Raw genomic sequence first — 13,508 nt, 5'->3', positions numbered from 1 at the left:
GCTTCTCTGGCCTCAGCTCTGAGCTCCAACCCCTCCCATCTGAGAGAGCTGGACCTGAGCTACAATCATCCAGGAGACTCAGGAGTGAAGCAGGCGTTTGCTGGACTGGAGGATCCACAGTGGAGACTGGACACTCTCAGGTATAAACAGACAACCAGAGCTCACACAGTGTTTCTGTCACACTGACAATCTGAGGACTGTTGGTTCACAGTCTTTACCAGCAGCACTGCTGATAACAGCTTAGGCTGTGGCTCACTAATCAGAAGGTGGGCAGCTCGATTCCCAGCTCCTCCTGCTGCATGTCGAAGTGTCCTTGAGCAAGATACTGAACCCAAAATTGCTCCCAAAGTGAAGTGACCACTGATTTTGTATAAATGTTAGTTTCTGTTTGTGACGGGTCATCATTCTATGTTGTGGTAAAAGCACTTTGATGATCAGAAGACTAGACTATGCAAGTACAGTCCATTTACCATATCAGACCATGATCTGGTGTTGATCATTCAAAGATTTATAAACCAGACTACAAACTTATCAAGAGGTTGAGTTCTTTTCTGGAGCTTTCAGTCACCTTACATGGTCTTCATCAGTAGATGGAGTTTTCCCAGTTGTCAAGTTGCAGTTGACGCTCAAAGTTCATTCTTGATCGTTTGATATATTTTCCACGTCACAGTCACATTCTGTTAGCTAAATTAAATGTCAGGTCTCTGAAAGGAAATTTGTTTTTATTAAATTATTTAATCACAGTTTTTGTTTCTAACTGAAACTTGCAGTTATGGCATATTGTGTGTATGTGTGTCAGTGTGTTTTTAACAATCTTGTACTTTGTCCTTACAGTCTGCTCGGTTCTGCAGTAAGTTTATATGTTATATCACAGCAGTCTCAGCCAAGACTACTCAGCCACAACATTTAAAATACCACTGCAATAATATTTCAATCAGGAGAGACAAATGAAGGAAGTAAAGATCATATTTATTGTAACAGATAGTACTAAAATTAAACTTCACAGAAAGTCTTTTATCTTTTTTATTGATGAGCATCTGCCCTGAGCAGCAGGCCCACGTGCCACCAGAAGGCCATGATGGCTTAAATGTCTCATCCAAGCGTGGCCAGGACAGTAGCAGAGCTTAGGAGGGACTTCACATTTTCAAACTCAATTTAGCAATAAGGGGACCACACAAATTTAGACTGCTGTTTAACAGATCTGTCAGGGGCACAACTACTGTAGAAAAGCCTTTACAGAAATTACAGTAGTATCCTATCAAACCCAAAGAACACATCAGCTCTTTCTTTATAGTGGGAACAGGGAACTGCACAACAGCTCTGCACAACTAGGCAAACCTGCTTCTGTCAGACCACCTAGCTGAGGTACATCACGATCGCCTTGGCAAACTCAACCAAATTGATAGTGAGGCATGCCTCAGCATGATGAATGTGGAAATATCCCTTTAATAAGTCAAATTTACTCACAAATTTTGCTGCATTGACCTGGTCTATGCAATTTTCCATTTGCGGATACGAATTTCGCTTGGTTAACTTTTGTTAAGATTTACCCATCAGCAAACTAGCTAATTTAGGATGACGGGACCGCAATATTATTGTCCAACATGTACTCCACCTCAGACTCCATCACTTCATGTTTGTGTGGTACATACCTCTAGGAACTGTTTAATTGGTGCACTTTTCCACATGAATATCATGTTCGACTAAATGTGTGCGCAATGGTGTGTCATCATACAGAGCTGGAGAGTTTTTCCATTGGGGCGCTCTAACATCTACCCACTTGTCCAACCCTCATCTAGAGCCACCAGACCTGAGGACATAGAATAAACGATGACATTTGAACTTTGAACACTGGAACCAAGTGAAATAGGACAGAGGCGGGATAATAGTCTCTCTCTTCTCCCTCCCTCTTGTATTGCCTCCCATGCTGACAACTTCAACCACAGCAGTCCCTCTTCCCAGTCTCCCATTATCTCTGTATAATAAGCATGCAAGAGCAACTTTGATAGAAGCGTTCCAGCGATGTCTGGCTATGTGCATGACATGGTAAGGGTAAATGCACATGTACTTGTATAGCGCCTTTCTAGTCTTCCGACCACTGAAAGCTTTTACACTATATGCCACATTCGCCCATTCACACAGTGATGGCAAACTCCATCGAACAGAAACTACCTCATTCGTGCACAGCATCAGGAGCAATTCGGGTCAATTGCTGTACATATGTTCACTCTTTGATACCAAATTCACTCAGTGTCAAAGGCACATTCCAAACTGTTAGGCAGCGAGTTCATGAAGCTAGGTCAGATAACACTTGAGGAACACTGTTGCTTCACCTTGTCAACCTCAAAGTATATGACACTGTATGTACTATACTTAACTGCAAGTTACATTATGTTAACTTGGGCTTGGAATTGGAAAGTGTTTATATATGTGAATGCATGTGTGTGCATGCAAATATCAGTGTGTGTGTGTGTGTGTGTTGCATGTGTTTAAGTGTCTGCATATATGTGTGTGTATATGTTCCAGTCCATGTGCCATCTGCTGATCACATCACCTGTCTGTGTGACATCATCTCCAGTCAAATCCTGTCTTTTCCCATCACACCTGCAACCTGATATGCTCACACATACTCACCATGAAGCTCGCTACACCCAAAATAAATCCCCATCCCAATTAATGTGATGAATCTGCGTTTAATAGTGCTGAAACAAGGCAGTCGGCCTGTGAAGCTCCAGTGGAAATGAGACCGAGGGGTCAGAGCCAAATCCAGCGCCTGAACCTCTCTGTTGGCCATGCTGAGCTAGCAGCCAACAGCTGTTTGCTTGGCAGAAACTCAACATTAAACACTGACATATATGTACAGGCTGCTAAGCCCAGAATTGCTCTCTGTCATTTTTCAGACTCTAAGCAACAGCCATAAGGCAGTATCCACATAGGAGAATAATTATTTTTTTTAAAAAGGAAGTAAACAAGAAAATATCTCCAGGGTGAATTCTGTAATTGGTTTTCAGTCTGAATTTGTGCATAATTCAAGTCATTTCACTGTAGCTCTTACTTTCCAACATGTTGTACCATGCCCTCAGGTCAAGAAAATAAATGATTATGCCAAGCAAGAGATGTAACTTATTTTAGCACAGGCTGTGAAGAAAAGCAAAATTTGCTAGTGCCGAAGAGGAAAAATGAAAGAGAAAGGAGGAATCTGCCCAAACGGTAGAACTAGGAGAGCAACATTTAAACTAAGGGACGTAAACCAGAAATGACAGCGCCGTGTGGTGGATGTCAGACACCCAAATAACAAAAAACACTGTATAATGAATTATGAAAAGCAATCATATATATTTATACAGAAAGCATGGCAAGATGTATCACAAAATGTGTAACCGATTTAGACCTACTATAGACTTCTTATCTGCTTTTTTCCATCTCTGCAAATGAACGAATGCCTCACATGCTACATTCATGCTATTACAAAACAATGATGAGCCATTGCCTGGGAAACAAGGTTTTTATGTCCAAAGCATAGGCAGAAGCCCCTAGAGGCTGCATTGTTCACTACACCAGTGGTTTTCAAACTAGGTTTGTAGAGATCCCCAACAAAAGAATAAAATATAATATTTGAACTTTTAACAGATTTCACTGATTTATACTGATTTCAGGCTGTCAATCTGTACACCTGGAGGAAAAAAAAGCCTTTTAATTAATTCTGGCATATTTACAGCAGTGTTTATTGATATGCACTGTCCCTGAGAGAGAAATAAATAAATAAACTAAAGTAAATTTTTTGGAAGTTGGAACAACAAGGTAAGAATTAGGGTTTTCCTGTTTTTATTTATTGTAATTTATAGTGATCCTGGTTTGATCACTGATTAGACCCTAGTAGACTGTATAATTTTAAAACATAACTTTTTAAACATACTCTCCTTTCAAATAGGGTGTCCGTGGTTCCCAACCTTTTTCCTTTAGGGTCCCATTTTCTATCATTGAGTAAACTGACATATTTTATGCATATTTCATATTATATCCATATTAGTTCATGCATAACAATAACAGTAGAGAACAGCTGATAAACTGTACAATGAACCCAAACAGTGAACATGGATGGAGTATTTCATTAAAGATTTTCCTGATATTTTTAAGGAACTTTTAAACAATCATACATACTTGACAGGCTTTTTTGGCAAATTCTGTGTTTTCTTCTCATTGTGCTGCCTTCTTTTTTAATGCAGGATAAGGCCTTTTATCAGAGTGAAGGTTCTATGAATATAGCTTGTGTTCAGATCTTCAAAGTTTATATCTTAGATAATATTTTAAACTTTAAAACTAATAATTTTATTTAGTTCACAGACATGAACAAAATGCTGAGATATAGGCCTACTGTGTAGTATTATTTTTAAAGTTTTCCCCTTATGAAATGAAGAAGGCCTAGCAACCCCTTGTGAAGCTTTAGTGGTCCCTAGTGGGGGTCTCAACCACCAAGTTGTGAACCACTGGTCTATTGTGCATCTATTGTGGAAGGAATGGAAGGATCAGGTTTAATCCTCTGTGGAGCATGAACATGTTCATATGTTAATGGTTAATGGTTAATGGTGGTACATGACGAAAGGTTAGGGGTCACTGATACATGAAGGATTAATCCTCTGGGGACCTCCACAGTGGAAATGTAACTATCCAATGTACAGACATATCAGACTGACATATGGGTGTGTGTCTGTGTGTGTGTATCCTTTCCCAGGAGGTACAACGGTGCACTGTTGATATGAAGATCACATCAGAGCACTCCAACCACCCTGACAACAAGCACAAGAACAGATACATCAACATAGTGGCCTGTGAGTACACACATACCCTGTACTGTCTTCTTCATATAGTACACTTTTAATTTAAACTGCTGCAGTTAATGTCAGGCAAAATATATTTTGTATTTACACACTGTGTATTATCCCAGGTGTCAGTTTTTTGGTACATACTGAACCTATGTTTTGTTACTGTCAAACATATTTTTATTAACATAAGTTATTACATATGTCTCAACCAATGCTAATTCTATACTTTTGTCTGGCAGGTTTAATTTAATTTCCATTTGTTCAGCATATGCATATATGTCAATTTTTATACACCTATAGTGTATAATGCAATCAGAGTAACAAGCTGGTAAGAGTAACGTAACTTTAGTTGAAACACTAAACTGATCAAAAGTGTTTTCCAGTTGAAAGTTTAGACATTTAGACTTGTTCTGATTATTTTAACCAGACATAGGTAAGGCTCATTGTATTGTTTATTATCTTAATTTTTTTTAACCCTTTGCCACTGTAAAAGACCTGGATTTTTTTAAAAGAGCAGATAAATTTGAGTGGATTTTTAATGTTAAACTGTTTGGTTAACGCCTTTCACCATCATTTACCTTCAAAGAGTTTCTATTGCAGCAAGAACTGCTCCAGGGGTAGAATGTAAAGAGAAAATGGAGGGGAAAAAAGTTATTGAATCACCAGATTTCCAAAGAGTTCTTTGTAATTGCCATGCAAGATCCTGAGTGCAACTTTTGGAGAAGATTAGCAGCTGGATCATCCAAATAAGTATGGTTCTTCCTCTGTAGACCATGAATATTGAAAAGAAATCGACCCTCTGGTAATCAATTACCTTGTTGATGACTCATCCAAATGCTGCTGCAAAAGGAAAGTTACTCAAAAAACAGAAAAAATTCACATGGATAATTTCCATAGTAAATGTCATGTATCCATTAGATTTTAAGGGGAAGGAAAGGTTATGGTGTCATTAAAATCATTATGAGGACCATAAATGTTCATGCTAAAATTAATTTGGACAAGAACTGACCAATTGGATAAAAATGTTACAGTGATTTCTGCTACGTTTTAAACTTATTTACTAAAGCACAAATCACAGAACCAAAGTCTTCATGTTAAAGCAAACCAACCAACTGAGATCACCATCCTTGGGCTCCATCACTAGCAGAGCACAAACTTACCACAACCCCTCTAATGCTGAGACACCACACACAGGCTTGGTGCTTGACTACATTAATTTATAATACATATTTCATGTCTCATGCATTGGCTGTGGCTGAAAGTCTTGTATTTATTTTTTTTAAGTGCTTGCTAGAAGCAAAGGGCAGGTACCATGCTGGTTAGCTGTCTGTAAAAAGCTACACAATCCAGTTTGACCATTGTTTCAACCACAAAGGTTAATGCTCTTCCTGTTAGGGAGCAGGTGCCTTGGCAGGGCACAAAGACAATAACAATACATGGACAACACTGTGTTAGGGTAAGTTAGGGTTAGCTCCTGTTGAGGTTTCAGCCCCACAAACACACTCACTGTTTTACTGCTTTGGGTTTCCTCCTCAGATGACCACAGCAGGGTGAAGCTGAGGCCACTGGCTGGGAAGGACTCCAAACACACTGACTACATCAATGCCAACTATGTGGATGTGAGTGCTTCTGCTGGGACATCTCAAGTACTGTGTCTGTGTGTTTGTATAATAAGGACATCTCATTCATGAGATGATGACTGCAAGAACAAATACAAAACAATAAAGAATCAAGAGATATATCTTAGATATAATAGTATAATAGTTTCTCAAGTTTTTGAAGACATTTTGATTGTTATCATTCCATTTCTATTTTTAAGTGCCAAACTAATACTGTGTCTCTTTGTCATGCATCCATTAGGGTTATAATAAGCCTAAAGCCTACATCGCAGCCCAGGGACCTCTCAAGTCCACTTTTGAAGACTTTTGGCGGATGGTGTGGGAGCAAAATGTTGGCATCATTGTCATGATCACCAACTTAGTGGAGAAAGGCCGGGTATGTTCTGACACGCACACAATCTTAATGTAGACATTTATGGCAAGGTTCATAAATGTTTCCTAGCTTGTTCTAAAGTAACTCAAAAAAAAAACTCAATGACCGTTAATTAGAAATTCTAGTTCTGCTTAGGATAACATAGTTAGGCCTACTACATTTCAGCAATAGCTGTTTCTTATAGCAGACATTTTCAATTGTCAAACACGGTGTTACTAATTAAATCAATAATGTAAAAATGTAATTAGGTGAGCCAGTTCCAGGGCCCTGGTATTGTGCTGGCTCACTGGCATTGCCAAGCCATCAGTAAAGTCATTAGTTCCACTTGTGCTTTTCCTGCTGTGTGTCTGTCCACCTGTAGCGACCTGGTGCTAGAGCTGATCAGCTGATCATATGTCAGTGCTTACCTGGACGTGCCAGCCTGACTGTGCCAGATGGTTTGATACAACAGAAACATCTGGGAAGCCTTTATAAACTGTTTGGAAAAGGGCAGGCACAAAAATACTCTTTTTCATCGAAAGACCTTCAGTGCCGATCTTTGGTCTTCTTTTAATGAAGAAATACTCTACAGTTCTTATCGTATCTGATGCTAGCAGCATCTATGCTAACTGCTATGGGAGACACAAATTGGTACCACTGTACTGGCCAATCACCAAACATATTTACTTTATTGGTACCTTTTTTTACTGTGTTTGGCTTGGAAAAAAACATCTCACCACAGAAACAATATAGGTATTTGATCTGTTTCATGGGAAAAGTAATGAATTGACTGAAGTTTCCTGTTTTAACACATACTCATAAAATTGACACGTCTTACACCCTCCACAATATGTTGACAGAAACTGAATCTAATTGATGTATGTGTGTGTTTCTGTTCTATAGAGAAAATGTGACCAGTACTGGCCAACAGAGAACAGTGAGGAGTACGGCAACATGTTGGTCACGCTGAAAAGCACTAAAGTTCATGCCTGCTACACTGTTCGCCACTTTACACTGCGCAACACTAAAGTCAAAAAGGTGAAAATTACAGTCTGGAGTTCTAGTCTCACAATATTTCTGATACGTAGCAGGACCACAGCAGCGCAGCTATCATCGACTGTGTATGGAACTTAGAAGTTAATGTAAATTGTCACTTGATGCTTTCAAAGCCTTCTTTGTGTTTTTATATTTCTCCAACTCAACAAACATCTCTTCCTTCTCTACTTTCCTTCCTATCCTCTATTCAGGGTGGGAAGGGGAACCCTAAGGCACGGGCCCAGAGTGAACGGATGGTGCTCCAATATCATTACACCCAGTGGCCTGACATGGGTGTTCCCGAGTACACCCTGCCTGTCCTCACCTTCGTCCGAAGGTCCGCAGCCGCCCAGATGCCTGACATGGGACCCATGCTCGTCCATTGCAGGTAATGTCTCTACACTGCTAACATCCTTCATCAGTCTGTTCCCCGTTTATCTTTCACCTAGATTAATTAGACTGTGTTGTCATACATACATATACATACTAAAACTGTTTTGTTTTTACACACTTATGTCACTGACAGCTGACACATTATGTACGTCCTTTTAATTTAACCAGAAAACACTTGGGGCCAGGTGGTGGAGAAAATGTTTGATTTCTAGCTAAACTTATAAATCCATTGGCAGATCTTTCTTTGGATCTTTTTGGATTATTGTGAAACAAAGACATCAATTTAATCTTTTGTATGTTTGTGAAGAATGCACTTCTTCACAAACAAATGCAAACATGCTTCAATCCTTCAAATCAACATATAGCTGTTAACTTAATACCTAAACCTTTGTGTTTTTCCACACTTATAGTTGCATATCTAAGCAGCATCTGTGAGCCTGCAGTCACAGTTGCCAGCTTGTATTTGAAGGCATTTTACAGTAAGGCTGGTGGGAGAAATTACTGGTAATTGTCTGCTGACTGTGGCCCCGGGGGGAATGAGTATGAAGCTCTCTGCTATCATTTGCACTGTGATGGTCGATTATAACTCGTCACACTGCCTCACTGCCGTTTGCTGCAAACACACCACTCATTACTCTGATTTTGTAGCGGAGCATAGACACACAGACGTCCTCATGTTCATGTTAGGCCGCCATGTTGAACCGCTATCTTTGTACAGTAGCCCAGAAGGGACAAACCAAAGCCATTCGCATTTTCCGCACGTACTATAGTTTCTCCACAATGGTGGGAAAAGGAGGGTGAAACGAGTAAGTTCCAATCTGCATCACTAGAAGCCCCTAAATCCTACACACTGGACCTTTGAAGGCACATCATAAAAAAAAGCCATTTAAGGTGATGACCATGTATGCAATGTGTATGTCTAATACCCACATTTCCTGACAACTTTCTCCTGTCACTTCTCAAAAAAGAATAATTAAACATACATTTTAATGCTTATTTCCGACATAATGTAATTTCCCTCATATTTTATTTCTTTGGCTTTTCCTGCTGTTCCTCATTGTCACTGTGTTGTGTTGCAGTGCTGGAGTGGGTCGGACAGGGACGTACATCGTCATAGACAGCATGCTGCAGCAGATCACAGACAAGAGCACAGTTAATGTACTTGGCTTCCTCAAACACATACGCACCCAGCGCAACTACCTAGTCCAGACTGAGGTTTGTATGTCTGTGTCTGTGTGTGAACCAGATGTTTGTGGGCAGTCTAACTCATGTGCCTCATTGTTTCCTCCACTAGGTTTAGCATAAACATATTTTTCTGCTAGCTGGTACCCCATTTAGACATACACAGTGAAGTGCATCAAACCTAAACATCTTTATTGGTCAATATACCCAATCCAACAGCATCTATTCCCAATTTATGGAATTTGAACACTGTTTATGGACCCCAGTATGCAGAGATTTTCAAATACACAAGGTGAAAATAAAACATTTACACCACATGCAAAAAAATATGTGGTTATTTCCTCAAACTGCACAGGTTTAGCATTGGTAAGTATGTCTGCAAAAAGGAGACTTGTAGGTACTAGAACCCATTTTAATTCACATATCTTGAGGTCAGAGGTCAAGGGACCACTTTAAAAATGGCCATTGGGGCCCGTACCCAATTTAACAGTGTTTAGGGTTACTAGCTAGTGGGAGGTCTGCTGCCAGAGCCATGTAGAGAGTGAGTTGGCGTAATGATGTGTCGTACTGGAGTTTCAGTCCCCAACCTTACCTAAAAGTCATTCCTCTGGGGATCACAAATATCCACAGTCAGCAGTTGTGGAGACAATATATTGTCCTGTTTTGATGTTATGATCGACCATCAGAAGAGTTTTTTCACAAAAAAGTTATGGTGTTAATTATCTGTCTCCTCTGGCAGCAGCTGTGAAGCTTATCTGTTAAGTCTTTTTTCCTGTGGAAATAACTGACAGACATTCAGCCTGCTTCAAATATCCTTCATTGCTTCAAACCAAACTGCATCTTTTTGGAAGGGTGTATGCTCAGAATGTGTGTGTCTATGTGTGGTTATACTGATACAGCATTTTACTTGACACTGGTGCTGATTTCTCGGATGCTGCAAAGCAGATTTCAAGTCATAAGAAAAAGCCAAAATGTTGTTATAACCAATCCTTAATCTTATTGCAGAATATCAGTTTCAATGTAGATCTATGGGTTAGGCACTTGAAAAACAAGATTATACATATAAGTCCACCTGTACTGCCGTACTAGCTGCTAAGCACAATATTTCTTCTTCACTTTTTTTGGCTGATCCAGGAGCAGTACATCTTCATCCACGATGCCTTGATGGAAGCCATTTTGGGGAAGGAGACAGAAGTAGCGGCGAGCCAACTTCACAGCTACTTTAACAGCATCGTGACATCAGGACACGGCGGCCGGACATGTCTGGAGAAACAGTTCAAGGTGAAGGGATTGATGAAATTTGTTATTCATTTCACATTAACACATTTAGCATAAATATCACAACATAAAATAACGTGAAGTGTCTGGTCATTAGTCATATCTTGCTGAAGATGAGAATGGCCGCGCTTGCATCTTGATCTCTTTATTTCTCATAAGGGATTAATTTATGTCAAAAACAAAAGGCCAATTTCTCGAGGTATCTCAGGATAAAACTTTTGTTGTCTTGTGATAATTATTGATAACTATAAAATGAGCGTCTGGTTCATTCAGTTGCAGCTGGGCTAGTTTTCTCCTTAAATGACAGGGACTGAGCTGAATATTCTCTCTAACGGAAAGACACAATGCAGTTTCCAGTTAGTTAGACCTCGACTGAAGTACAGCCTGATCAGACATTTTTAACTGGCATGGCACTCCAGACTTCTGAAAAACATTATAAATAATAAGACAAAACAATATCTTGTTTTCTTGAGATAAAAACGGTTTATAATATGATATCAAGATTAAAAAGCTTGTTTTCTTGAGATAACAAAATAATCAATAATTGCAGAAATTATAATTGCAAGGACGGACTTTCTCAGCTTCAGTAATATCTGGTTAGATTACTAGCTGATTGACCCTAGCTTTAAGAACCTTGATCATCTCCCTCCTTTTACTGTATATGCTATGTGCTAGGCTCTCTATGTAGAAAGGAAAACCATATTTTGAAGATGGTTAAAAGATAAAAGTCACATATAGCCTGTAGTCACATACACATAAAGCCTATAGTGATATCTTAGCTTAGCTAGCTAAAGTTAGCAAAAGACTAGCTAATCTATGATGTGACTATAGGCTATACACCAATCAGCCATAATATTGTGAGCACTGACAGGTGAAGTGAATAACACTGATTATCTGATTATCATCTGATCCATGGCTCCTTCGCTGGGTGGGATATATAGCAACAGGACATTTTGTCCTCAAAGAGTTTGAGTGTTAGAACAGGAAAAATGGCATGGAGGATTTGAGCCCACTTTGCAGGGCCACATTGTGAGGCTATGACGGGTCAGAGCAGTCTCCCAAGACTGCAGCTCTTGTGGGTCTGCCAGTGGTCAGTACCTTATTCAAAAGGTGGTCCAAGAGGAAAAGCGAGTGACGTAGACAGGGTCTACAGGCAACCAAGGCTCATTTTGATGCAACGTGGTGATGAGGCTGGCCGGTGGCGAGCTACGTCGCTCAAACTGCTGAAACAGTTTATGCTGGTTCTGATAGAAAGGTGTCAGAACACACAGTGCATCACAGTTTGTTGGTATGGGGCTGCAGAACATTATGACCACCAGGGTGCCCAGGTCGGGCCACAAGGTGCAGGACCTAGGAATTGGTATTTATTGGTTTATTAGCTGGATTAGCTTACTATTATTTGCTTGTTTGCCTTTATTGAGCCAATACAGTTTTTAATACATTGAAGAACTGGGATCAAAAGCTGTCTAATATCAAAACTCAGATTAAAGCTAACCCTAACCCTGTTCTCCAGACTTAAGACTAAAACATGTTTGTCACGTCATCGTGATTTTAATAGTTTTTTCAGTAAAAATGAAAATTGTGATGATGATCATTCCCACTAAAGGTAAATAATATCACAATGACAATATCAGTGTCAAAATAATCACAATATGAGGTTTTTACCATATTGTGCAGCCCTATTGTCTTCCATTCAGCCATGCTTTATATTGGTTGTGGTTGTGTAGCAGAAACCTGTTATTTCATAATTTTATAATAATATTTTTTTATGATCACATGGGGTGGCTGTGGAAGGAAGAGCGGGTCGTCCTCTTATCGGAAGGTTGTTGGTTCGATCCCCGGCTCCTCCTGCCTGTGTATGAATGTGTTAGTTTCTGTTCGATGGGCTTTGCCATCATTGAGTGAATGTGTGTGAAAGGGTGAATGTGTCGAAGTATCCCTGAACCCCAAAGTTGCCCTGATGCCAGGTGGATCGGTGTGGTGAAGGTGTTATCGAATGAGTTAGTTTCTGTCGATGGACTTTGCCCAATCGCTGTGTGAAAGGGTGAGGGGTCGGAAGACTAGAAAGGGGCTATACAAGTACAGTCCTTTTACCATTTACCACAATATGCTGTAATTGAGTCCAAGGTCTAGACTTTTGCTGTATCTGTGCAAAAAAATAGCTTTCTTTGTTATGGTAATGAATTTATGTCTTTATGGCAGGATTAGAATTGAGTCATTGTTTATGGCTCTTTGTTTTTCCTCTGGTCTTTCCCAACTTCTTTGAGCCAGTTTGTTTTTTCATTCTTAGCATTTTCTATTTTGAGCTTCTTTCTGTTTTACTTTCAGCTTTATTACAGAACTCCATATTTATTGAAGTATTTTGAAGAATTGTTTGCTTGTATGTTTACCAATACTATTCAATGAAAGTCTTAAAGACACACAGAGGAAGTGCACCTCATTCTTAAAAATAGCAGTACTGGAGAAGTGTATTTTTGTACAGGGGTGGCTGTGGCTCAGAGGTAGAGCAAGTCCTCCACTAATCGGAGGGTTTTTGGTTTGATCCCCGGCTCCTCCCCTGCATGTCGAGGTACCATTGAGCAAGATACTGAACCGCAAATTGTGAATGAGGTAGTTTCTGTTCGATGGAGTTTTCCATCACTGTGTGAAAGGGGGAATGTGGCATGTAGTTTAAAAAGTGCTTTGACTGGTCAAAATACTTGAAAGGTGCTATATAAGTACAGGTCCGTTTACAATGCTGACATTTTCTGGTACATTTTACCATAAAAGTCACAGATACACACATAATAGGCCCTCATGCAAAGTAGATTTTGATTACAGTTTTGA

General features: G+C 39.7%; 1 protein-coding gene across 1 annotated transcript in view; it reads left to right on the top strand.

Moving 5' to 3' along the window:
* Positions 1–13,508, top strand: part of LOC118328058 (receptor-type tyrosine-protein phosphatase gamma-like) — a 144,962-nt gene that overhangs the window by 124,092 nt on the left and 7,362 nt on the right. The window contains exons 13-21 of the mRNA XM_035661662.1: positions 17–140; positions 835–850; positions 4,733–4,829; positions 6,360–6,442; positions 6,684–6,818; positions 7,698–7,832; positions 8,042–8,217; positions 9,302–9,437; positions 10,539–10,685. Of these exons, the coding sequence (XP_035517555.1) occupies positions 17–140; positions 835–850; positions 4,733–4,829; positions 6,360–6,442; positions 6,684–6,818; positions 7,698–7,832; positions 8,042–8,217; positions 9,302–9,437; positions 10,539–10,685 (1,049 nt within the window). The remainder of the gene's footprint in view (positions 1–16; positions 141–834; positions 851–4,732; positions 4,830–6,359; positions 6,443–6,683; positions 6,819–7,697; positions 7,833–8,041; positions 8,218–9,301; positions 9,438–10,538; positions 10,686–13,508) is intronic.

The sequence above is a fragment of the Morone saxatilis genome, unplaced genomic scaffold (genome assembly GCF_004916995.1).
Source record: "Morone saxatilis isolate NCDOM2014 unplaced genomic scaffold, NCSU_SB_2.0 Contig18, whole genome shotgun sequence".
Lineage (NCBI taxonomy): Eukaryota > Metazoa > Chordata > Actinopteri > Moronidae > Morone > Morone saxatilis.
The sequence above is the reverse complement of the archived record's forward strand: the minus strand, read 5'-3'. Positions and strand labels throughout refer to the sequence as shown.